The 25,581-nt window shown below is 38.8% G+C and overlaps 1 protein-coding gene across 3 annotated transcripts; it reads right to left on the bottom strand.

Annotated features, from left to right (window-relative positions):
* Nucleotides 1-95: 95 nt before the first annotated feature.
* Nucleotides 96-22,891, bottom strand: LOC6583766 (scoloptoxin SSD14). 3 transcript variants are annotated; one of them, XM_002009395.4, is made up of 7 exons: nucleotides 22,438-22,891; nucleotides 4,436-4,630; nucleotides 3,725-3,828; nucleotides 2,618-3,167; nucleotides 1,728-2,141; nucleotides 1,023-1,667; nucleotides 96-704 (listed from the first exon to the last, which is right to left on the bottom strand). In XM_002009395.4, the coding sequence occupies exons 1-7, from the start codon at nucleotides 22,494-22,496 to the stop codon at nucleotides 203-205; spliced, it is 2,469 nt and encodes an 822-aa protein (XP_002009431.1). In that variant the 5' UTR covers nucleotides 22,497-22,891; the 3' UTR covers nucleotides 96-202. The 3 variants fall into 3 exon arrangements, with proteins under 3 accessions (XP_002009431.1, XP_015016909.1, XP_015016908.1); XM_015161423.3 differs by having other exon boundaries at nucleotides 2,618-2,870; nucleotides 22,438-22,890; XM_015161422.3 differs by lacking the exon at nucleotides 22,438-22,891 and adding an exon at nucleotides 15,588-16,045.
* Nucleotides 22,892-25,581: the final 2,690 nt, after the last annotated feature.

Raw genomic sequence — 25,581 nt, 5'->3', positions numbered from 1 at the left:
ATGTAAAAAAGACATAGCTAGCTTAAATACTTTTACTTGCACATTCGTTTTCGCCTTCACTTCTCGCTTCGCTTTCTTCTTTTCTTTTAATATTCTCTTCAAACTAATCTCACTTGAACGATACGCTAGAGTGTTTGTTTATGCGTGTATGAGTGTGTGTGTGTGTGTGTGTGTGTGTGTGTGTGTGTATGCATGTTTCCCTTTAGAATCCACCAACACCGCCCTGCTTGCGTCCATCGGCATTTGCATAGATCGCTGTCGCATTGCGGCCGATGGCACAGACCACGGAAGAGGCTTTCTGGGACAATGGCTTAAGAATGTGCCCCCGCTTCCGCAGCAGACTGAGCACATTCTCTGAGAACTTTCCGTCTTCGTACTCGAGAACATTGGGAAATAGCTGATTGTAAAACCGTGGCGCATCCTCGGCCGTCTTCAGGTCTTCGCCGAACCAGAGAAAGCGGGCGGCCACCTCGACTATGCCTCCCACTATCTTGGTGCCACCGGCTGCTCCAATTGCTAGACGGATATTGCCATCTCGATCTGCAAGCAGCATTGGGGACTGCGACGACATGGGGCGCTTGTGTAAATCTATTGTGTTCGCTTGCGACTGTGGCAGATTGAATATATTCTCTTTGACGGAAAAGTCGTTCATGCAATCGTTTAAGATAATGCCAGTGCGGGGTCCAATCAAACTGGAACCAAAGCTGAAAAAATATAAAAAAGAAATTCAATATTAACTACAAAAAAAGAGAATACAAAAGTAACTCAAGAGTAGCACGACTAGCAAAGGCTTCACCTAGAAGTGAAAGCGCGCAATAGATTTGAATTACTCAGTTTGGCAACATCTCTTAAAGCCACTCTGTATAATCGCCCAAAACTACACCGCACTATCGATACTATTTTATGGCGATAGCTATTGCAGTTGTCGATCGTTATTGCGAATGGCAATATAAGTGGTAATGTAATGAACGATAGATGGCGCTAGAGCAGAATGAGCATCTACTGTTAATGCTAATACTCACTAGTTGTTGATGGAGCTGGTCACGGCAACAGCATCGCCATTCGGCGCTAGCACAGCAAAAGATGACGTGCCATACGGATCTTCTTCGGAGCTGAGCAGTGCACCGTAATCTTGCGGGCTACCCAGCACTTGGTTGTCATTGATCTTGGCGCGCTGCTGAGCAGCATATTGAGGATTGGTGAGCTGGCTGACCAGTTCGCGAATGTCATTGAAACGCGGATCGCCCAGCTCTGGGCGATGTGCGAATCCAAACTTCAGCGCCTCCGTAATCCGATGTATGGTCAGAGCGTAGGACTCATCATCCGCCAAGTCGGCCCGTGTGAAATTAAAGCCCTCGAGAATGCCCAGTATGTGAGCGACGACAGATCCACTGCTCACCGGCGGCACGGCATACAGAGTGTCGTTGCCCAGTGGCATGGTGACGGACAGACGCAAATCGGCCGTGTATGTATCCAAATCGTCTTGTGTTATAATGCTGCCCAACTCCTTCAGATCTTCGGCCAGCATTTGAGCCACGGTGCCGTTGTAAAAGTCCATTGGCCCATTTTCCGCTAGTAGTTTGTACGTGTTGCACAGTTTTGCCGGTGGCTTCAGCAATGCTCCCTCCTGGTGGTGCTCGCCCGTTTCCTCATTCAGAAAAACGGATCTACGATGAAGTTTGCTTGATAATCTATCTATCTCGTTAGATCTAGCCACATGTACTTACTGATATTGCAAATTATCCTTGATATAGGACCACATCATCTTCACCTTCGACGCCTGATGGTTACTCATTCGATATCCAGTCTCGCAAATTTTTAGAGAAGGCTCCACTAGAGTCCGCCATGGCAGCTTGCCAAAGCGTTTGTGCGCCAAATGATAACCCATCACCTCGCCAGGCACTGCAATGCTTAGCGGTCCGAAAATTGAGGCATTGGCATCCTTATCGAACATTTTCTGATGGGAAGCATAGGGCGCCACGGCCTGCGCATCGATCTGATAGCCTTGTTGAGACTCTCGATGATAGATATTCATTATTAGGCCACCGCCAATGCCCATGCTTTGTGAGGTCAACAGTCCATTGCACAGCATTGTGGCAATGGTTGCATCTACAGCGGTGCCATTCCTCTCCAATATGTTGCTGATGATAATGAGACAAAATTAATTAATTGATTTCTGATACTGTTAGAATTATTATAATGCCAATGATAAAGCTAATGATAAAGCTAATGATAAAGCTAATGATAAGCCAATGACAATGACAATGACAATGACAATGACAATGACAATGACAATGACAATGACAATGACAATGACAATGACAATGACAATGACAATGACAATGACAATGACAATGACAATGACAATGACAATGACAATGACAATGACAATGACAATGACAATGACAATGACAATGAAAATGACAATGACAATGACAATGACAATGACAATGACAATGACAATGACAATGACAATGACAATGACAATGACAATGACAATGACAATGACAATGACAATGACAATGACAATGACAATGAAAATGACAATGAAAATGAAAATGACAATGACAATGAACATGGCAATAATAATACTTGTAACACTAATAAGATATTATACCTGCCAATCTGACTACAGGCATCCGTATCCGAGCAAACCGCCGCATGCTGATAGACGCCTAATTTGGATGAGAATTCCTTTTTGCTCTTGGCGTCGGCGTCATCCAGAATCGGTGCTGTCGAGGGCGGTGGTGTGGTTGGTGATGTGGAGGCGGCTACAGCTGGTCCAGCTACTGCGATTTCCTCACTTGTTGTTGTTGTCGCTTCCACGTTGCTGCTGTCGGATACCGATGCTGGTGGCAGCGATTGCTCATCTGTTGAATTAAATGGTTTAAGTGTGTGGCTTGTGCTTGGATTGCTTGGTGGTGTAGTTGTTGTTGTTGGTGTGCTTTCTGTTGTTGTTGTTGTTGTTGTAGTGCTAGTTGTTCTTATTGTTGTTGTTGTTGTTGCTGTTGGTGGTGGTGGTGATGGTGTGGATGGTGCGGCTTCGGCAACATCATCTGTGAATGCCGTTGCTGCTGTTGCTGTGCTGCTGCCAACAATTGCAGCTGGTGCTGGCGTTGTTGCTTTGGCAACTGTGCTGTTGGTGATTCTCGCCGACTTTGACCAGTCTTTAGATGTTGTTATTGCAGTTGTTGTTGTTGTCGGTGCAAATGTTGTTGTTGTTGTTGTTGTTGTTTAGTAAGTTAAGGTGTAAGAGTTTGTTGTCAATACATTTGCATTTGTATTTATTTGATTTTGTTTTTTCGTGCCACAATAGAAGAAGAAGATAACATTACGGGTGGGTGCCGTGGTGCATTGGAGGATAATGAATCGAATCGAATGACAAAGGCATGCAAAGCATCTAACCAGGCAACATATTTCATTTGTATTGCTGAAGCTGAAGCTGTGTTGCTGTCTCTCTGTTGCTCTGTTGCTCTTGTTCTTGTACTCGAAACAATCACATACATACATGGTACTCTTTTTTTTTCTATTCACGTATGTATGCCTGTGCAGTTGGCCATGTGTGTGTGTGGGTGTGTGCACGTGTGTACGTGTGTGTGTTTGTGTGTGTGTGTGTGTGTGTGTGTGTGTGTGTGTGTGTACAAATTAGTAGGCATTTGGTGAGTGAGTGGTTAGAGATGTGAATCGGGCCATTGTTGCTCAATTGGCTATGATGCGAACTTACCGCTCAAGCACAGACTGATGATCACATAGCTTATCAGGGCGATGCCAATGAAGCAGATGAGGCCAATTGTCAACTTTTTCATCCAGGCCAACAGATTGGCCCGCCTGCAAAAGCAAAAAAGTCCATATACTTAATATAGATTGGATATTTTTATATAGATGCATATACATTCATGTTTATATTTTTGTGATACAAATATAAGTTTAAGAATAATAATATTAATACACGATTATACAGTGGAGTCCCGATAATTCGAAATGGCAAGAGGATCAGTTTTTTTCTTTTTTTTTTCGATTTATACAGAAATTCAAATTATCGCGAATTATTAAGAACGAATTTCTTTCAAGGGAATAGAATTATTTCAATTTATGGCGATTTGCGATTTAGCGGATTATGAATTATCGAGACTCGACTGTACATATGTATATATTACATTAAAAATTGCTGCCCTGAAAAGTATGCTACAATTTTGCAACTACAAAATTGCTAAACTTGCGCATATCTTTTTATTTAATTGATTTATAGCCTGGAGTGAATTTTGATACCAAACTTTTGCAGCTGCTAAATCTGAAACTGAAACCAGATGGGCCATGCCCAGACGAAGCTTCGTCAACAGCAATAGAAATTCTCATTCTCTCTCATAGCTTTATATATAAAGTGCCAATTGCCTTCAAATTTTAGCCAAATCTTAGTTCGACCCTTTGCACTTACATCTGTTCGCGACGCGCTTCTTCGGCTGCGGCTGTATCCTGGATCAGCTCGTCGCCATTTTTCTCCTCGTCGTCCAGTCCGTTGGAGGACTTGAGTGGAATTTTGTTCATGGCATCGTCGTTGCTGTGGTGAACCATCTTGTGAGCATCCGCTGTGGCTGCTGTTGCTGCTGCGCTGCTGTTGATGCTGATGTTGCTGTTCAGAAAGCGAACAAGAAACAAGAAAAGAGAGATAGAGAGACATAGTTGAAATATCTGAATAGAGCTTGATTCACATTCCCGTCTAAATTCTAGCAGTCACACACACTTAAGCACTTACGATTTGTGACTACACAATATTGGGAACTAGTTTCAGCTCATTGGCTGTTGAGGGACGAGCACTTGAATGGACCTTTAGCTAAGCGCTGCTGCAACTATAACGGCAAATGGCAGGCGGCGCACGTTGTGGAGTATGCAACAGTTAATGGCGCAGCTCGTTGATATGCAACAGATTTAACACGCGTCCCAAGGCAAACTGAGCGCTGCACAAGCGACGCGACGCGACGCGACGCGACGCGACGCGACGCGACGTCAACAGCAACGCCCGCTGCCTGCGTCATTGGCAGCAGCGACGTTGCCGGCAACTTTGATGGCCGACTTTGATGGCAGGATGCGGTCGTCGGCGTCGTCGTCGCTTTGTTGTTGTAGTTGCTGCGGTTGCATGTGTCTATGTGGGTGTGTCCCCAACCATTTGCCATTTTGCTCAAGCTCGCTCCAGCTCGCTGTGTGCGTGCAACACAAATGGGTCAGACAGCGACGCCAACGCCGAAGCCGACGCCGACGCCGACGGCGCCGCTTGCAACTTACTGGCATGCTGCAGCTTGTTGCGAGTTGTCCATAACTATAATTGAATGTTGTGATTGACAGGCCACGGAGCGGAGGCCGGGGCGACGCAGACGCAGATACAGGCTGAGGCAGAGGCAGAGGCAGAGACGTTGGCGAGCGTGCGCGAGATTGTTGGCTTGTAAATTGGGTTAATTGCCGCCGTATTTGATGTGTGGCACGGGCATCAAATCGGTGGCACTCACAGTCATCACCTTTGCCCTCACATGACCCGGACAACATTGTTATTATTGACATCTGCACTCAGCGGGCGTGTCACGACAAGAACAACATTAGGGTACCGTTGGGTATATATGGCTTATGTTAAGCCACTGCTGTTAAAGCAGATGTTAACAACAGAAGCTATTGGAATATATACATTTTGAATAGATTTCGATTCAAATCAATTATAATGTGTTTGTAAATATATGAATATACGTTTTTAAGATATTCTGGGTACGCCAGAAACCCTTTATTTATTTATTTATTTCTTATTATTATTATTATTATTATTATTATTATTTTTTTTTTGTATTATAATCCTTTTAAATTTATTGACATTTATTCCCATCATTAAAAATATTTTCTCTTAATTAGTTTCTAGTTCTAAGTTGTGTGTGGTTTTTTTCCCAATATATGTTTTTTAAGACATTCAGGGTGCTCCAGAAACCCTTTTGTGATCCTAGTTTCGATTAATTTTGCACATTCTTTTAGTTTTTCCTTTCCTATATTCCTTTTAAATTTATTGACATTTATTCCCATCATTAAACATATTTTCTCTTAATTAGTTTCTAGTTGTAAGTTGTGTGGGATTTTTTTCCCCAATATATGTTGTTGAAGACATTCGTGCTCCAGAAACCCTTTCTTTTTCTTTATTCCTTTTGAATTTATTGACATTTATTCCCATCATTAAAAATATTTTCTTTTAATGTATATAAATTCTAGTTCTAAGTCAGTTGGTTCTATAATTTATTTGATTTATCACAATCAACTCGACAATTTCTTAGACCACCCTCGATTATAAATATACCTATAAAGTGTGCTATTAGAAATACAATGAAAAGTGCAATCGATGCGCTTAAATTTTGTGCAATGCATCAATCAGCGTGCTTACAGAGAGTATGCCATATATCATACATCGTAAGCCATATATCATATGTCATACATACATATGTACATATGTATACCGCATGCATGCAATGTATATATTTTGTAATTGTTTTTAAGTAATCTTTAGTGGGTCGCTAGCAATTTGTGCTGTTGGCCTAGTCTAGCCTGGCTATTTGGCTATTTTTAGGTCAACTGCATTTTAATTTCATTTCATTTTGTTAAATAGCTGCCTGGGCCTCGTCAGCAGCAACTGCAGCAACAAAAGAACCGCAACATCAGCAGCAGCAGCAGCAGCAGCAGCAGCGGCAACTCAGCAAACAACAGCAACAACAACAAAAAAGAAAGAAGCGTAGCACACGCCACAATTACCGAGCATTACTTGGAGGCATGTGGATTGCAATTTGGGTTTACGACTCCGTCGCCGCCTCCGTGCAGCCATAAAAAATGAGTGAGCGACCACACCAAAGACCCATAAGAGATTGCACGGGCCGAGCCTGAGGCAGTGGCTGAAGGAGGTGGAGTGGGAGCGGCAATTAGGCAATTAGGAGAAGGAGTAGGAGAAGGAGAAGGAGAAGGAGAAGGAGAAAGACAAACGGAAGGAGAAGTAAGTAAGGAGAAGAAATATAAATAGAAATATAAATAGAATTAAGAGAAAGAGAAGTAGAAGAAGAAGAAGGAGAAGAAGAAGACATAGAAATAGAAGAAAGAGAAAGGGAAAGAAAGGGAAGAGAAGGAGAAGAAGAAGAAATAGATATATAAATAGAAGAAAGAGAAGGAAAAGAGGCAGCAAAAGCAGAAGCAGAAGGAGAAGGAGAAGGAGAAGGAGAAGGAGAAAAATAAGATAAATAAAAAAAAGAGAGAGAATCAAAGAAAACGAAATTGAAACAGAATGAAAAGCAAAGGGGGAAAGGAAGAGAGAAGAAGAAAAAAGAGAAAGAGGAAAGCAAAAAACGAAGAGAAAGCGAGGGAGGGAGAGAGAGTGAATATGGAAACGAGTGAAAAAGAAAGAAAGAGGAATAATTTGAAAGAACTAGAAAAAAAGAGAAATCGATAGAGACAAAAAAGAAAGCCCAGAAGAAGCTGGAGATAAAGGATACAGTCAAAAAGAACGAGAAAATGTTTATAAGCGAATCGGTAGAGGCAGAAGAAGAGTCGGAGGAAAAGGTAGAGGCGAAGTCAAGGAAGCACGCTGAGCAATTGGTAGAAAGCAGGACAGACACACACGCACACAGAGACAAAGCCAGAGAGGAGAACAGATCAAGGGCCAGGAATGTGCTCAGTGGCAGGGGCGCTCGGAAAGTAGAGTCGGCTCGCATTTGGTCATTAGCCACTAATGATGGCCATCTGTGTCATTGATGGGCGGCACTGATGTACACGATGCCTGCATGCAGATATGTGGACATTGATGGCTAGGAATACGCCAAGCCACATTTGCATGCATCTCACACGGATTGCGCCAGTTCGGCTTTGGCATACACCGCTTCCCCTCCCCCCGCACGGGCGCCGTTTGCATGTGGCGCGTGCGCAGCGCCTCGGCCAAGTTTGGCAAGCAGCGCGAAAGCCGCTGTCGAGCTCCAAAAATCAAATCCCAGTCCGTGCTCTACACATTGTCCGGCTGTAGCACTGCCAGGGCTGTCATCATCATAACTATTATTATTTTGATGGGCATGATGATTAGCTGCGATACGTGCCTGGCGTGGCCAATTGGTCAAGGGAATAATTGGGTGTGCCCAGCTGCTCTGCGCTCTCTGCTCTCTGCTGTCTGCTGTCTGTCGGTTGGCCACTATCAAAGCATTTAATTAATCTACATAGAGTATATGTATATGTATGTAATACGTATGTATGTCATATATGCATATATATTTAACAATAATTTGATTTACGCCCAACGCTTTCATCCGAACCGCCTTTATCGACTTCCTCAACTCTGGCGTCTCAAATTTTTGCTGAGCCCCTTGAAAATGCGAAAACTCGGGGTATACTGCTTTTGTTGAACTGTATGTAACAGGCAGAAGGAGGCGTGGCACACACCATAAACGATCATGACTATAAGCTGAGTCGATCTAGGCATGTGTTGCTCTCTCCTTGCGATCTAGCTCTTATTACTTTATTACATTAATTGACTCGACTCGTTTATCGATAAGGTACTACTCCAGGGAGCAATTACCACTTTATAATGCGTAAATTCACTTAACTTTAATCTTTACGATAAATTTGGTCTAACATATGTGTAATTTTAAATTGAGCCCCAAATGATCCGAGTTTTTAAATAGACGCATTCATGTGTATTTATAAATGCCGAAAAAGTTAAAACTTAAAAGTTCTGTTGAAAATAAAATAATTTACGCGGTTCCCTGGAGAATCTTATCGGTAAACGAGTTAATCCCAAAGCTGAGATTTCACAGTAAAATAAAAGGAATCATATTGCAAAGACAGAACGTCGCCCTGCTTATTGCGAGGAAGCCAACAAAGTCTCATGTTTAGATCGACTCAGCTCATCGTCCTGATTAAGAATATATGTATATACTTTATGCCACGCCTCCATACATGCAGTTTTATTAAATCCTTATACCCATTTCAATGAGCTCAATGTATAATAATTTAAGGAAAAAAATGTTGGCATAACTCCCTAAAGACTTAAAGGGGATTGCAATGACAAGGGGACAAAAAATATATTTATTAATGAATATAATTATTTTTTTTTTAATTAATAATATTTTTTATAAAAATATAATTTTTTTTTAAATAATAATATATTATAATACTTGTTTATACTCTACTTATAACATATACAAATAATAGACATCGCATATATAGATATATCTAAATGTTATATGTGAATGTAGAGTTCTATGAGCAAAAGGTTGTCTACGAATACGATATTCTTCTATCATATACAAAATGCAATTTTATAGGGTATCTCAGCTGTGTACTACCAGTGCAAGCCTTAGGCATGGTCGTTGCATGTGATGGAGCTGGTCTGGTTAAATAGCCATTGGGGTCAGACTTAGACAGTCGCAACAATTAGAATATTTGTACGCATGGGCAAATGCATAAGTTAAGCAACGACAACAACAACAACAACTACTACTACAATAATAATAATAATAAAAAATGCAAATTGCAGTTGTTCGTTTTCTATGTTTGTTATACCCTGAACCCATTTTCAATGGGAAATCAGGGTATAATGGTTTTGTTGAAATGTATGTAACAGGGAGAAGGAGGCGTGGCAGACCCCACAAAGTATATATATTCTTGATCAGGGTGACGAGCTGAGTTGATTTGGCCCTGTCCGTCTGTCTGTCCGTCTGTCCGTCTGTCCGTCTGTCCGTCTGTCCGTATGTATGAACGCGTCGATTTCAGAAGATATAAGAGCTAGAGACTTCAAATTTTTTTTTAAATGTCCGTAATTACAGCGCGCATATCAAGTTTATCATTAAAAATCGATAACTCATCTCGATCTTTTTTTATCGATAAAAAACCTTATCGAAACCCAGTTATAAAATTATATCTTCTACACCTTTATTGCTAGAGTCTCCAAATTTTTAATGTATGCTTATATGCAATTTATACAATTTCGGTTTTTGTTAAAATTTACCCCCCACCTCTAAATTCACCCCCTCACCCTCACTTTTGTAAAAAGCGTATTTCAAATACTAGAGACTTGTGCTTTGGCAATTACATGCATATTCATGTTATAATCATAATCTAAAAGTTTCATGAAGATCGTACGTCCATAAAAAAAAGTTATTAAACAATTAAGTTCTCATAGTAAGCGCACACTGCAGCCCATGCGTGTTTATGCGTGGGTGCTTGTGTGTGTATGTGTGTGTGTATGTGTGTGTGTGTATGCGTTTGTGTCTGTATGCGTGTGTGTGTGTATGTGTGTCTGTATGCGTGTGTGTATGTATACCTGTGTGTGCGTACGTGCGTGTGTGTGTGTGTGTGTGCGTGTTTCTTGTGTAAGCTGAAAGTCGCGAAAAAGTATTGAAATATCTATTGCTCCAAGGGTTCAGGGGATCTCGTAGTCGAGCAGTCTCGACTAGAGCTTTCTTACTTGTTTTTTTTCTACACTTGTTGCACATAAATAATATGTGTGGCATTGCAGCTCATCTGTCTCTCTGCCCATCCGTCCATCCGTCCGTCCGCCCGTTCGTTTGTCAGTCTGCCTGTCTGAGGTCGCAGCTCAATTGGATTGTTTATTTTTGGAATTGATATCTCCGAAACTGTGCGAGCGCCCCTCGTCCCGATCGCCCCCTCGCTTCCTCGCCTGCCCTTTGCTTTATTTGATTTATTTGCTCGCTTGATTTGTCTTCATGCATTTTAATGTATTTGCGTCAAATTGTTTATTTAATTGCCCAAACGTTTTGCTGGGGAAACTCGATCCATGTCTCCATGATCTATGCTCTCCCGGCGACAGTCGGAGCGTTGGGCTCGACCTTCGATTATTTTATGCCCGATTGAAAGTTTGAAATTTGTCAAATGTTTGCACATCAAATTAGGCAAAAGATTTCGCCAAGGGCTAACGTCGATATATGTAGTATGTGGCTTTGCCATATATGATGGGCTGGCCATATAATTTATTATCCGATTCCCCCATAGAGACATATAGTCGAAAATATTTGCTAAACTCGTGATTGGCGTTAATTATTGTAAATGTTTTCATATTTTTGTTGTCTCTTTTATCGAATTAAGCAATTTCGCTTGTCGATCGATATGTTGTATCGATAACTGATATAACGGAAACCGCGATCACATTTGGCGAATTTAGATGTTACGAATGTAAAGTTTATATTTGGCGAATATAATTTGTCGACTTAGATGGCATATCGATTACTGTTAACGTTAATCGATTGTAGTGTATTAACGGTGACATTGAATTTTATTAAATAATTTTATGTATTTCGATCAAATGTGATCATGCTCGGCGAATTTAGATTATCGATAGACATGGGTTATCGATAATTTATGTTAAATAATGACTTATGTGTGTTATCGATAGCTGATATCAATAGATGGTCCCATTCAACTTTCGACCCCTACGATGAAGTTGATCTTAGTACCATTGTTATCGATAAATATTGTTAATATCAGCAATTTAAGGTTGTAAAATTTTAGAATATTTTAGCAGTTAACAATACTTCGTGCTTTGAGAGATTTTTTCGATTGTCAAATATAATCGATAACTAGCATAATTGAAAATAATTGCAAATAAATTCGTATGCACGTAACTGTATCTGCCAGAGTCAGCTATGCAAGTGCAGATCAATTCATCTGGAAAGCTTTTCAGCTGTGGCTCCTAAGTCATTTAGATAATCAAGATCGCAATTTTGTATATAAATAAATATGAATAAAGTATTCAATCAACGTGTTTGTGGTAATCATAAAACTGACACACTAAATACGAATAAAGATTTACAAAGCAATTGAATAATCAGCACAGCGAAGCCCCCCTCCGTACACTGACAGAAAATCAAATCAGCGAAATCTACATTCGGACTCTGTCTATAAATATGACACAAATTGTGGACACCTATAAATAGCAACAGAATATGGAATTGGAGAAATAACTAAGAAAAACTACAAAATCAAAATAAATAAATAAAAACAAAACACATTAGAGGATCAACAGAGAGCTGAGTAAAATCTCTCAAGCTTGACCGCGCAAAGCCGGGTAGCCGAATGAAAAATAGACATGCGTGTAGATCACAAAGGCTTCTGGCTGGGAACTAGGCTGCATATCCAGACACGACTGCTGTGCATTTAGAGTGTGAGAGAGCTCTGCTCTGCTCTGCTCTACTCTGCTCCGCTCTGCTGTGCTGTGCTGAGACAAAGATCTTGCATTGATCTGAGAGATTTGCGTGCCAGCATCCCATTTTGACACATTCGCAACATTCGTGACAGTGCAAATTGAGCGCACCCAACAAAGTTCAGGGCCAACTGGCAAATACAGAAAAATATGATTATATATAGCGGCTATGATCAGTTGCTCAGTTGTCTCCCTCTCTTTCTCTTTCTCATTGTCTCACTCTGTGTGTGTGTGTGTGTGTTTGTGTGTGTCACGCATATAGAGACATTGAGACTTATTAGCTGACAGCAGCATCCAGCCTGTAGATGACCATATAGACACTATGTGTTATATTTAGAGAATGCCTTAGATTGTTATACTCAAATGTTCTTGATTAAGTTGTCAGCAATCAGCGATATGATGATCCCCGAATGCCACCGGAGATGCCGTTTAGCTATAACTACGACACACACACACACACACATACGTTGATTTAACTGTTGTTATTGCGAGTTTTACTTCCAAGTAGCTGTTGTTGTTGCTGTTGTTGCTGCTGCTGTTGCTGAGATGCAGCTCTGGCCATTAAGTGGCTGCCATTCAAAAGTATATCCGAGATTTGAGCTAACAATTGACACTCAAGTTGCTGTCGCTCGACTTTTTGCTTTGATAATGACAGATACACACACACACACACACACACACACACACACATACACACACACACACACACACACACACAAATGAGAGAGTGAGTTGATAAAGGCAGATTGAATGGCCTGCCGCTGGCTAGCACAGTGATAGCAAACAGTTGTCCCTCAGCTTTGACAATCATACACAATATGTTGCAGCAACAGTCGCCGTCGCAGTCGCAGCAGCAGCAGCAGCAGCAGCATCGGTCACGGCAGCAACATTTGCATGCTGAGTCTGTGGCGCAGTGCCTTATCAGCAGCAGCCGGCGGCAGCAGCGCGCATTTAGATAGCAGCAACAACAGCAGCAACAACAACAACAACAACAGCAGCAGCAGCAGCAGCCGCAGCAATAGCCGCAGATAAACCAAATCAATTTATGCTGTGTCAAATTAGCAATAGAAAGATCAGCTTAAAAACTGAAACTTATCAATTTTGTGCAGCATATTATCATCATATATAAGTATATAAGTATATATATATTATATGGCATATTCCATTGCCTATTCATTTGATTAATTTACATATATGAGTGACATAATCTAAGCAATCGTACAGAGCTCCAAACCTAAACGATTCTTTAAGGAAGTTTGAATACCCTTTACAAATTTATGTCTAATTGTTATCTTATACGTATATTATATTATACGTATATTCTTATACGGAAAGTCTGTCAAAGAGAATACTCGTAATGTATTATATTACTTTCAGCATGATTATAATATGTTTATCTATAATGCTCCTCTACATATGCAGACCTATACCGGATCACTAATACTTATTTGGCACTCTTATACTAGCTCTCTCAAGAGAGTGCTTATATGGCTTACAATCTATGCCTCCATCTATTAGATATTTCATATATATCTAGATACCATGTATATTTATTATATGTATTATTAAGATTTCCTATTTCTTACTAATATTATATAACTACTCTTATAGTTGCCTAACAAACCAAGAGAGTATACAGGTTTTGGGCATTGTCTTGTCATCTCTAATCACCAAGTGAGGAACATATAGTGTATATACATGTACAGTAGAGTCCAGATAATTCGAAATGGCAAACGGATCAGTTTTTTACAGATTTTCAAATTATCGAAAATAATTGAGAGCGAATTTCATTCAAGGGAATCGATTTTTTCTTTTTTTCTCAATTTATCGCGATTTTCGATTTAGCGGAGTACGAATTACCCAGACTCGACTGTATTTTATATATATAATTGATATATGTGCAGTTAAGATTTGTTGCCTGAATGCTTAGTTCTAGCTAGATACCCATAGAAACAATTTCGTTCATAGTTCTACAGCTGAAACAATAACTTGATTCTTGACAAGTGTTTTACTGTCTTGAGTTGACATGGTTGGAGCAGATTTCAATGATTTCTTAAGAAATTTATTTAGTTGCTCCAGAAAAGTCTTAAGCTGATGCAGACATGGACAAAGCGACAAAGCTGAATGGAATCGGCTGTTCTTGCTAATCAGGAGCATATATACATATATATAAATATTTCTCTGTTTTTCTTTTTACAAAACTAATATGCCCGTTTGGATTATGTTCTGTGTATTAAAGATGTGTCTTCATGAGTCAGACACTCTCTCAACTCTTCGCCTCTGCATTTTGTACTAAAGGCTAAAGGTTCGACTATGTATGCATGTATGTGTGTATGTATGTCTATAGAACTTGAAGAACCTGATATATTTCCTAAAAGTTTTTCATATTTGGCATAGCAAGAACTTCTATTTCCTTCGCAAACAAACCGGATTTCCTTTGCCATCCATTTCAACTCTAGCTCATATCTTATATAGACATATTGGACAATACATCTTCTGAATATATTTTTTGGTCTACCTCATATTTATGCATTGTTGCGAACATATTGAAATGCAACAATCCCAACAAGTGTTTTCTTTCCTCTCGTTTCTCTGCTTCTGTTGCTCTTTTTTTTTTTTTGTTCATCTGGCGTCTGGTATTTATTTTTTAATTTTTTTCATATTCGTTTTTATTTTGGCTATTCTATTTGTTTCGTTCTTCGTAGCTGCTTATTTATTTATTGGCAGCGGCAGGCGAGAGACAGCAACAACAGCAACCAAATTGCTCTTCGCCTGTTGCTCTCGATGCGGAGGTGGCTGGGGTGGAGGCTGGGAGGGGTCGGGCGGTTAGACGCTTTTACTACTACTAGAGATAGCGTTTTGTGCCCTAATGGGCAGTGCGTATATCTTGAAGATATATATATGTGTATAAACATATAAATATAAATATAAATATATATATATATATATATATATATATATATTTTTTTTTTCGACTTGGACTTGGACTTGTTGCCATTATTGTTGTTGCTGCTGTTGTTGTTGGGCCGCCAACGTTTGTCGCTATTTGTGTTGGGCGTGTTTGCGTTTTAGGTGGGCGAACCTGGCGTCTAGTCGAACGCCGATGCCGGGCCAACACGCAGCAGCAGCAGGCAGCAGCAGCAGCAGCATCAGCAGCAGCATCAGCAACATAGCAACATAGCAACATAATCGCAACGCAGCAAACTTTTGCATTCGTTACGCACACGCACAAAATACAACAAAAAACAAAAAGAAATAAATTACAATATATACATATATGTATATGTATGTATACATTATATATGTACATGTGTTTGAATATCTCATTCGTATATATATATAGAAGACATGTGTATTTAAATTCATATTTCACCTCTTTCAAAATTCTTTCCTTTTGCACTGGAAACTGAGCGAACGAAACAATCAAAAAACAAAAAACCAAAAAAAAAAAAGTAAAAGAAAACACGTGAGAAACGCGCGCGTTTTCTAAACGCACAGAAAACGCGTGAAATTTGTTTCGTCTCCTTTTATTTATTTATTCTTTTTTATTGCTTTCAGTTTTGAATTTTTGTTATGTTTTTTTTTTTTTTCTTTTTTGTACTTTTTTTTTAACGTGTTGCACGCTTTATAATTTTGAGTCTATATCTGATCGGATAATTCTCTATAATTTTCAATTTTATTTTATTTTTTTATTTATTTATTTTTATTAATTCATATGTGCAATTTGTTGTTTTGTTTTATTTTTGTTGATTTGCTTTTGAATGCTTTTTTATTTTTGATATATATATTTTTTAGTCGCGTGTCTCGTCGCAGCGCTGGCTGCTGGTCAACTGAATTAAGAACGGGACGCGTTGCGGCCGCGTCTGCGGCGACGGCTGCGTCGACGGCGACGGCAGCAGCGATGACGACGACGACGACGACGACGGAGGCGGCGGCGGCATTTAATGTGAGTCGTCAGGCCGAGGCACTTCGTCAGACCCTGTTGCTGAAATATATTGTTATTGTTGCTGTTGTTGTTGCAGTGCAAACTGCTGCTGCTGCTGCTGCTGTTGTTGTTGTTGTTGTTGTTGCTGTTGCTGTCGTGCGGAAATCACAAACATAGGCCGTGATTGTCACACGAAGCCGACTCGCATCGAACCAAACCGAACTTTGATGGCGGGGATTTTGGGTTGGGGACTCGCATAGTAAATAGACGATGGGTGGCCGGTGGTTGCTGGTTGCTGGCTGGTGGGTGGTGGATGGTGGGTGGTGGGTGGGTGGTGCTGCGTGTAGCTGTAGCCATGGAACGGCTGAGCCACCCAACCGGCCATTAAAAGCAATTTGTTGACAGTGACACACAAAAATAGATACATAAAGTGAAGCGACAAGTTGATAAAGCTGATGACAAAATACAAAATACAAAAGCAAAAGCAAAAATCAAAAATTCTAAAGCAAAGCCAGGCCCAGTTACCGACCCGGCCACGCCCCCTCGCCGTAACTCAAATAGACTGCTATTACATCATCATCATCATCATATGATGGATTAATTACAATAGAACAGTTACAGATTATCAAAGTTTGCCAAATTAAAAAGCAATCAGCGAATGGCTCCAAGTCTCGGGATCTGCATAATTATGAGCAGAAGCCAAGAGTCTAGAGATCAGGCTGAGATCTTACAAGTGAGGCAACAGATATCTCACTTGAACTCGGCATATCAGCAGCAGTTCCATAAATTATTTATGCTTTCGCACGCTCTCTTTACCCTCCATTACTTGGCATTTCTGTCTGGTCTTTAAGCCCAAAAGTCAACCCATGTCAAGTTAACCAACTAATTTAATTATGCAGCGAAAGACCCCAAATGGGAAAAAACCATTTAGAGCAGAGTGTTATTTTCTGCTTCTTCTCGTAAATGGAAAATATGTGTTATGGATAAATTGAAAATTGAAATTCTATTTATTCTTTTTATGATTTTCAAAAGTTTTTGCTGAATATTGCGAAAAATTGTTGATTGATGGATTTTCGATGTATGTATGTATGAATATGTATGTGTAAATATGTATGTATGCATGGATGTATATGCATGCATGTATGTTAAAAAATCTAGGCTGGTTTTCTTAGGATAAAAAACATGTTTAGCTATCGCCTTTCTCTGCGATTCTCAGACATCGCAAAGAGCTGTATTACTTTGCCTGCTTCATTCATTTTATTTAATATAGTTTTCCTCTACCCCTAAACCTTACTCTCTCTCTCTCTATCTATCCATCTTGAATTATTTTTCTCTTTCAGGCACTCACTCTCTCTCTTTTTCTACCCTATTCTGCTTCCAGCCTTTTCCCACATATTCCTATATTCCAGCTCTCTCACGTATTCTCTCCAACACTCACTCAGTCACTCATACATTCTCTCAGTTCCTCTCGCTCTGTCACTCCTTCTCTTGCTTCTCCCACTCTTCATCAGCACCTTTCTACTTCATACCATCATTCTCTGTCTCAATCTCTTTCTCTCTGCTTGTTTCATTCTCTCCCTTATTCTGTCTCTCTCTCTCCCCTCTCTCTCACTCACTCTATATACCGTCCCCAATCAATTAAAACACCTTTACGAGTATCGCACAGTCGTTAATATCCGCCAGCAAGAAATGCATTTCCACTTGTTTAGTTTTCCTTTTGGCATTGCATTTTATTGCTGCCATTTCAAAGGCAACAACAACAGCAACAACCACAACAACAACAACAATAATAATCATAATAATTAGCTTTTCATTTGTACAGAGCACAGACAATAAAGCATCAGAGGCACAAATTGCCTTTAATAAACATATATATTTACGTTCAAGAGCTGCATCGCACACACCATTCGGGCTATACGAGAAACCAAAAATCTGTCTATTGACTACACCTGCCACAGAGGTGGCCCTACCCAGGCGAGTAGCTTAAATACAGAATGAAATGAGATCTCTCATAGTGATCTCTCTCTCTCTCTCTCTCTCTATGTATATATAGCTCCTTCTCCTCTCTCTCTCTCTCTCTCTCTCTCTCTCTCTCCATCTCTTTTCTGATCGTGTGAGCGATGACGTTGGCATCTCATAAGTAATTGCCAGATTGCGTCCGGCAGCAATGCAGCTCATCCATAGCCGGTGGGCGTATGGAGATGCAGATTTCCGCTCACTGTCAGCCAGTTGATAACGAGCTGCATCTCAGAGGGCAGCACACATGTATACACGCTATATGTATATGTATGTGCATATATATATGTATGTATTGGTGTCGTGCGTGCAAACATTGAAATGTGTGTCAACAAAAATTGCACACACAGCGGGCAGCATATGAAGATGTACTTCAATCACACTGTCCAGGCGGGCATGACTCGGGGTTATCCACACACACACACACACACACGTACACACACGCACAATGCACTGCCAGCTAATAACTGTGATTTAACACACTCTTATTGCCCATCTGACGGACTATCTGTCTGTTTGTCTGCCCCGTCTCTCTCTCTCTCTCTCTCTCTCTCTCTCTCTCTCTCTCTCTCTCTCTCTCTCTCTCTCTCTCTCTCTCTCTGTCTGTCTGTTGGATTGTCTGTGGCCCATTAATGTTGCTGCGTCCAGCAGCGAATCGGCGTCAGCAAATCAATTAAACTACTTTGAATACTCGACTCAACGATGTGGGCCGTCTTTGTGGCTTTGTCGTAAAATGGCAACAGCTAGCTCGACTGGCAGATGCCCTGCCATACGAATCAAACAAATTATGAAAACTAAACGAAACGAAACGCAAGGCAAATGGCCTCAACGCCACTTGAAGCACTCGACTGACTGAATTGAAACGTTTCCCATGGATCTGCTGCCTAAATAGGTTTTCCTTTTAAATGACAGCAGCTGGCGTGGGATATACTGCATGGACTTCTATGAAAACTATTATGAAGACATTTTATATATACTACAAATCTATTAAATATATGCACAAAAAATATTTGTCATAGTAAAAATAATATTAAAATCTTGTTCTTTCTTAGTAGACACTAAATTAAACGTTATTTTAACAAACAAATACTAATAAAAATAAAAATAATAATAATAATATTATTATTATTATTAATAATAATATATAAAAAAAAATATGATATATAAAAAAAATTAACTTAAAATACAATATAAGAAAAAACTGAAAAATAATAAATAAATAATATTAAATAATTAAATAAGAAGAAAACAGTAATTCATGAATTAAAAAAAAAGTTCATACATAATAAAATAAATAAACACATTAAAACAAGTTTAATACAAAAAATTTCTAATTGAATTAAATAAAAATTTAATACGTAATAAAATAAATAGAAATCAATAAATACATTTTACAAACAATTTCATTTAAATAATTTCAAATTGAATTTAAGCAAAATACGTACTAAAACAATTAGAAATAAATAAGTGCAGAAAAACAATTATTTTAATAATTTAAAATTAAATTAAGGAAAATAAATAAATAACAAGAATATCAAATAAATATATCTAAAACAAAAAAAACAAAAAAAATTAAATATATATAAATACCAAAAATTTAATACATAATAAAATAATAGAATTAAACATATGTCTTTTATCGAAAAATTAAATATACAATATTTAAAAGTTATAATTTATAAAATTGCAAACAAAAATAAATAAATGAATATAACAAAGGCATATTGTTCTTTTAAAGTGATTTGAACGGTATTATGTTTATCACTTAATCCACACTGTATGTCCAATATTTCTCATGAACACAGCTAAACATACATGTGTATAGCCTGTTACCGGGTATTCTTCAGTTGGTGTCCAATATTTTCACGAGCAACACCTGTTAACGGGTATTCTTTAGTGTGTGCTCGCCACAGTTATGCTGTATATGCTACCATATATGCATATATGTATGTCTCAGTGTGTGTGTGCGTGTGCTGCGATTGCAACTGCAACTGCAACTGTTGCTGCCACAAGTGCAACAACTTTGCGTGGTTTCTTGGCGGCTGACGTCGACGCAACGACGTCATCGATGACATCGACAAACTAACTGCTGTCTCTGTCTACATATGTGTGTGTGCGTGTGTGTGTGTGTGGGAGTGTGTCTGTGCATGTGTGGCTGCCCTTGGCCGCATTAGCATAGGCAGACCATAAAGAGAAGACAAAGATTCGCTAGACACTGCACTGGGCGTGGGCGTGGCTGGTTGGGGGGAGGGGGTAATTGAACTTGTCGCTGAGCCAATCGAACTGAGACTGGATGAGCCACCATTCGGTGGCATACAACACTCAACACGCCGACACATTGAGGCAGCCCAAATCCGACGAGTGCCGCACCCCCTTTAACATCTGTTGCTCAGCATGCCAGCAGTCGTATGTGTGTGTGTGTGTGTCTGCACTTAGAATTCACATTAATTAGTTGAGGAAACAATTTTGAAAGTGCTCCACTTGCCACTTGCGCATGTGGCTCATGTGTGGCTGCCACTCTTCCGTCTTTCCGCTTTTCCACTTTTCCACATTTTCCATTTGCCACATCCCGCTGTGCGTTTCACGCCTCGTTCATCATCCTGCAACTATTTTCAGTGGTGTCTGACACACTTAGTCAGCTAAGAGGCATCCACTCATTTGTTTACAATTCACGCATCTTTTGCTACTTCACATACACACACACACACACACACATGCATACATGCAGACAGCATCTATCCATTTTTCCCCTTATTCATTTGTTTATCTTCGAGGCACTTTGATGGATTATATGCGGTCGATTGAACGCCATTTCTTGGCTATAAGTAAATTCCTTATAGCCCTAACAGCAATTGTGCCTGAATGGGAATGGAGGGGGAGGGGCCTTTGGCCTTTGGCAGCAGCAGCTGGGGATGCCCATGCCCATGCCGTAGACAAGTTTGCTCCAGCAACTCATTTGTTTATATCCAGCGAACTCATTTCTAAAGCCTTGAAGTCATCTTTATATCGGAATTATCTATTTTTTGCTTCACTAAATATTTACCTTTATGATATATATATATTTGATATATACATACACATATGCACAAGTACATTGTGAGAAACTGATTCAGAAATACTATTTATATATTATAAGGCTGGTATGTAAAATGGAAATATGTATTTTTCGTAAGCTCTTTGAGTTTTCATATCTTGAACTCTACAAAATTGATCAAATATGAAAATATTAGTTTTATAAGTATTCATAAACACATCTATACATATGTATGTATGAAAGAATCGTAGCATTCATAATTTATAGACTCATAGACCCATTGAAGGTGGGAAGTCATCGTATATGTGGTAGGCAGAAGAAGGTGTGGCAGAGACCAACAAGTACATACATATTCATATTTGTACATATATAGTATTCGATCTCAGTCAAAATGATATCATAGAGTTCAAAAACAATCTTAAATTTTTCTATTAAAAAAAATATATATATATTAATACAAAAAATAAATAAATATATAAAAATAAAGCTTATAAACTGATTTAATATAATACAGTCGAGTCTCGATAATTTGTAACCCGCTAAATCTAAAATCGCGATGAATCGAAAAAATTCTATCCCCTTGAAAAAAATTCGTTCTCAATAATTCTCGATAGTTTGAATTTCTGTGTAAATCGAAAAAAAAACGGATCCTCTTGTTATTTGGAATTATCGGGATTCTACTGTATATGTAATTATATGGAATGAGCTCACTGGAACTTAAGCCATCCGGCTATCTGAGACGGCAGAGCAGATTCCAAATGAAATAAAAGTTTTAAAAAGAAACTATGTATTTACAAATATTTAAAATTGACTGTCCTTGAAGTTTCCTTCATAGTAATCCCCATTTAATAAGAAATATTTGTGTAGCTCCGTAAAGCACTTCATATACAGTAGAATACGGCTACAATGGCTCCCTTTATAGCGTTCCCCAGATAAACGTATATGGTTATAGAGTCTTCCGGTGATACCCGGACGGTCGCTTAAGCGACGTTATAGCCGGACTCTACTGTATACATTCATATAGTCTATATGTATATATGACTGCTATATTAAACTATACCATTTTAACGAAACTTAAGATATACCACTAATATTTCTATCAATACTTATTATATAAGTCGTATATTATATATTGTACATATCGCTTATATGCAAACAAACTCCTGCTACGTCTCTCACTCGAGAGCTCTGCAGAGAGAGCTATGTATATAGAAATCGGAGAAAGAAATATTATGATAAATGACTTACGTTTGCAGCGAGGCGAGATTGGTGGCTGAGGCGCCGACGCCGCATGCCGTGGAATGCATTTGCTTGGCTCTGTTGTTGTTATTGTTCCGGCCAATGAATTTGCTAGACGCTGTGCGTATTAGCTGGAGCTGGCTGCACTTGTTGCAAATTGCCAATGAATTTTCGCGCCAGCTGTGCACCGAATTTCCCGCTAACCGTGTGGCAAGTGTTGCAGCGCAAAAGAAAAACAGAAAAAAAAAACAGCAAAACAAAAAAAGGAAAAAGGCAAAACAAATCGAGCACACGCGAAAACCAATATGCCCGTTGGGTAACACGCTGCGCTGTTTAGCTGGGTAGAGCAAAAATTTATAGGAAATATTAAAACACACACGCGCGCTCTGCTGGACGCGTGAACAGGTGCAATTGCAGTAACTGCTAGTTACGGTTGGGTTTTATTTTTGGGTCGAATCAAGCGAATTCACAGCTCGGCGCACGACGTTCCATCTCTGACTGAATAACCATTTCCGCTGAGGATGCTCAGAGACCACCGAAACGGCGGCGGCGGCGGTGCCAGCAGCAATGACTACTCCCATTTAAACACACACACACACACACACATGCTCACACCCACGTGGCTGATCTATCTAGATGTTGTTGTTGTTGTTGCTGCTCTTGATATTGCTTAGCATAAACATACCAAAAACAAAAAAGAATAAAAGAAGGAAATTAAATGCCGCAGCGCTTTGCTCATGAGCTGAGTTATGTGTGTGTTGGTGTGTGTGTGTGTGTATTTGTGCAGGCAATGAAACACACAGACACCCATACACATACACACACACACACACACTAAGTTGGCAATGCATGTCATTGTGCTCACATTGAAAACAGTCAAACAAATCAAAGAACCTAAACAAAAGTTAACAGCAATCGAAATGTGCGCTACATGGCGTATGCGTAATATCTTTTTAAATGCATTACAATATATGTATACATATATGTATATAATACATATATAATTATAAATATACATTTAAATATATGTTTATTTATTTGTATACCTACGTCAAATAGAAATTCAAAGAAAGCCAACATAAACAAATATTAACAACGATTTCAATTGGATTTCAATGGGCTATATATGGATGATATTTGGCATATACGTAATGTCCACACTTGTTGATTATAATTGTTGCTTATTGTTGTTTTATTTCAAAATTTACTAAAAAAAAACAAAAAAAAAAAAGCTTATCTTAAATTTTTGTTCATTTTATGAAACAAATTTTTATTGGAATTTCCCATTTATAGTCAAATATGCATAACTAATAAGTTTAATTCTTAACTTTATGAAATTAAAACAAAAAGTTTAGAGCTCAATAATCTTTTTCAATTTTATTAGTTTTAACAGTTGTTTCAATTTTTATTTTCTCAGTACTAAATTTAAGAGTTTTAAAATTTTTAATACTAAAATTACAAATTACAGTACAAATATATTTTATTTTCCTTATATATAATTTACCATTAAGTTAAGAATTTTTACTGCACGCATATTTTATTTATTATTTTACTTTTTATAACTTAACATCTGATCATTTTTATATCTCATATATTATCATATATATTCTATATAATAATTTATAAATAAATTTATTATTATTATATTTTTTTTTTTTTTTTTTTTTTGTCTAAAAAAAAACAGAAAATTTCTAGGAAAATCCAAAAATAAATTTTTTATTTATAATAACAATCAACTATTAATAATAAAACTAAAAAGAAAATTTTGAAATATATAAAAATAAATATATGAAATAAATTATTTTTATAAAATGTTGTTAATAATATTTTCCAATTAAATTTTTCATTACAAAAAAATTATTAAATTAAAATTTATAAAAAATAAAATTTTATTCCAATCGTAGACTAATACACCTGAGCTCACAATACAGGTGAACGGCTCAAATATTGCAGTTTCGCCACGCCCCTTTTATGGATATTTATGAACATATATTTATATATATATATATATATAGATGTGAAGAAGCTCAACAGAAACTACGATTTCTTACCAACTATAGAGGAACGAGTCAATAACACCTTGCCATGAGCGTTTTTCTTCTTCTTATAATTTATAGTATTTAGTAATGATCACAATCTAAACACTGTCCATAGTCAGAGAGATAAACAGACCAACGGATAGCGAGATGAGCGAGATGATACCCAGCCAATATACTCTCTACAGTGTGTGAACGAGCGAGCATACATGAAAAGACTAAATATAATAATACGTCATAATTTAAATTGGTTATATATTTACACATATATATATATATTTTAAATATTTATTTTTACATACATATATGCATAGCTGTCAATATTTCAGCTTGATCATTTGCTTTCAATTGAAATGTCGAGCGAACCAATTTCTTGTTGATTTTTAAAAAGTCTTTTGTGTTTGTGTTTTAGGCTCGCGTTTGGTAGAGCATCTGGCAAGCGTCGACGGATGTCTCGTGGCTGTGGCTGTGGCTGTGGCTGTGGCTATGGCTGGTCACGTCAAAAGTCCATTCCAGAGCTCTGCCACCACATATCTCGTTGTTGTTGTTGTTGTTGTTGCTGGATGCTGTGGTGTGAATGAATCACAGCTAACGAAAATATAAAAGCAGGGCAAAAAACTACATAAAACGAAATGTGTAAAAGGCCAACTAACACACGCACACCTTCAAACGGCTGCCACAGCATTTGTTTGTTTACATTCAGAGTTTTGCTGCTGCTGCCGCCTGCTGTTGCTGGGGCTGTTGCTGCTGTTGTTGCTGTTGTTGTTGCTGGTGTTCGTTGATCGCGTATACGCCGCTTATGACGCTTAAACTGGGCGCGATTTGAGATTTTCCAGCTGGCCAGCAATAACTATGCCTATGCCCCGACTCGTGCACACATATGTGCATGTGTGTGTGTGTGTGTGTGTGTGTGTCTGTGTCTGCCCAACAGTGGAATTTTAGTGGAGCCACTTGGACCACTTGACATTGACGGAAGGGCGCAACTTGTGACACTTGCCATCCAGAGAAACGAGCTTGTAGACGCGCCTGGGTTATAAAACTTCTTATTGCCAATATGTGTGTGTGTGTGTGTGTGTGTGTGTGTGTGTGTGTGTGTGTGTGTGTGTGTGTGCCTCTC

The sequence above is a fragment of the Drosophila mojavensis genome, unplaced genomic scaffold (assembly GCF_018153725.1).
Source record: "Drosophila mojavensis isolate 15081-1352.22 unplaced genomic scaffold, ASM1815372v1 contig_136, whole genome shotgun sequence".
NCBI classification, from domain to species: Eukaryota; Metazoa; Arthropoda; class Insecta; order Diptera; family Drosophilidae; genus Drosophila; species Drosophila mojavensis.
This window is presented reverse-complemented; position numbering and strand designations above follow the sequence as displayed.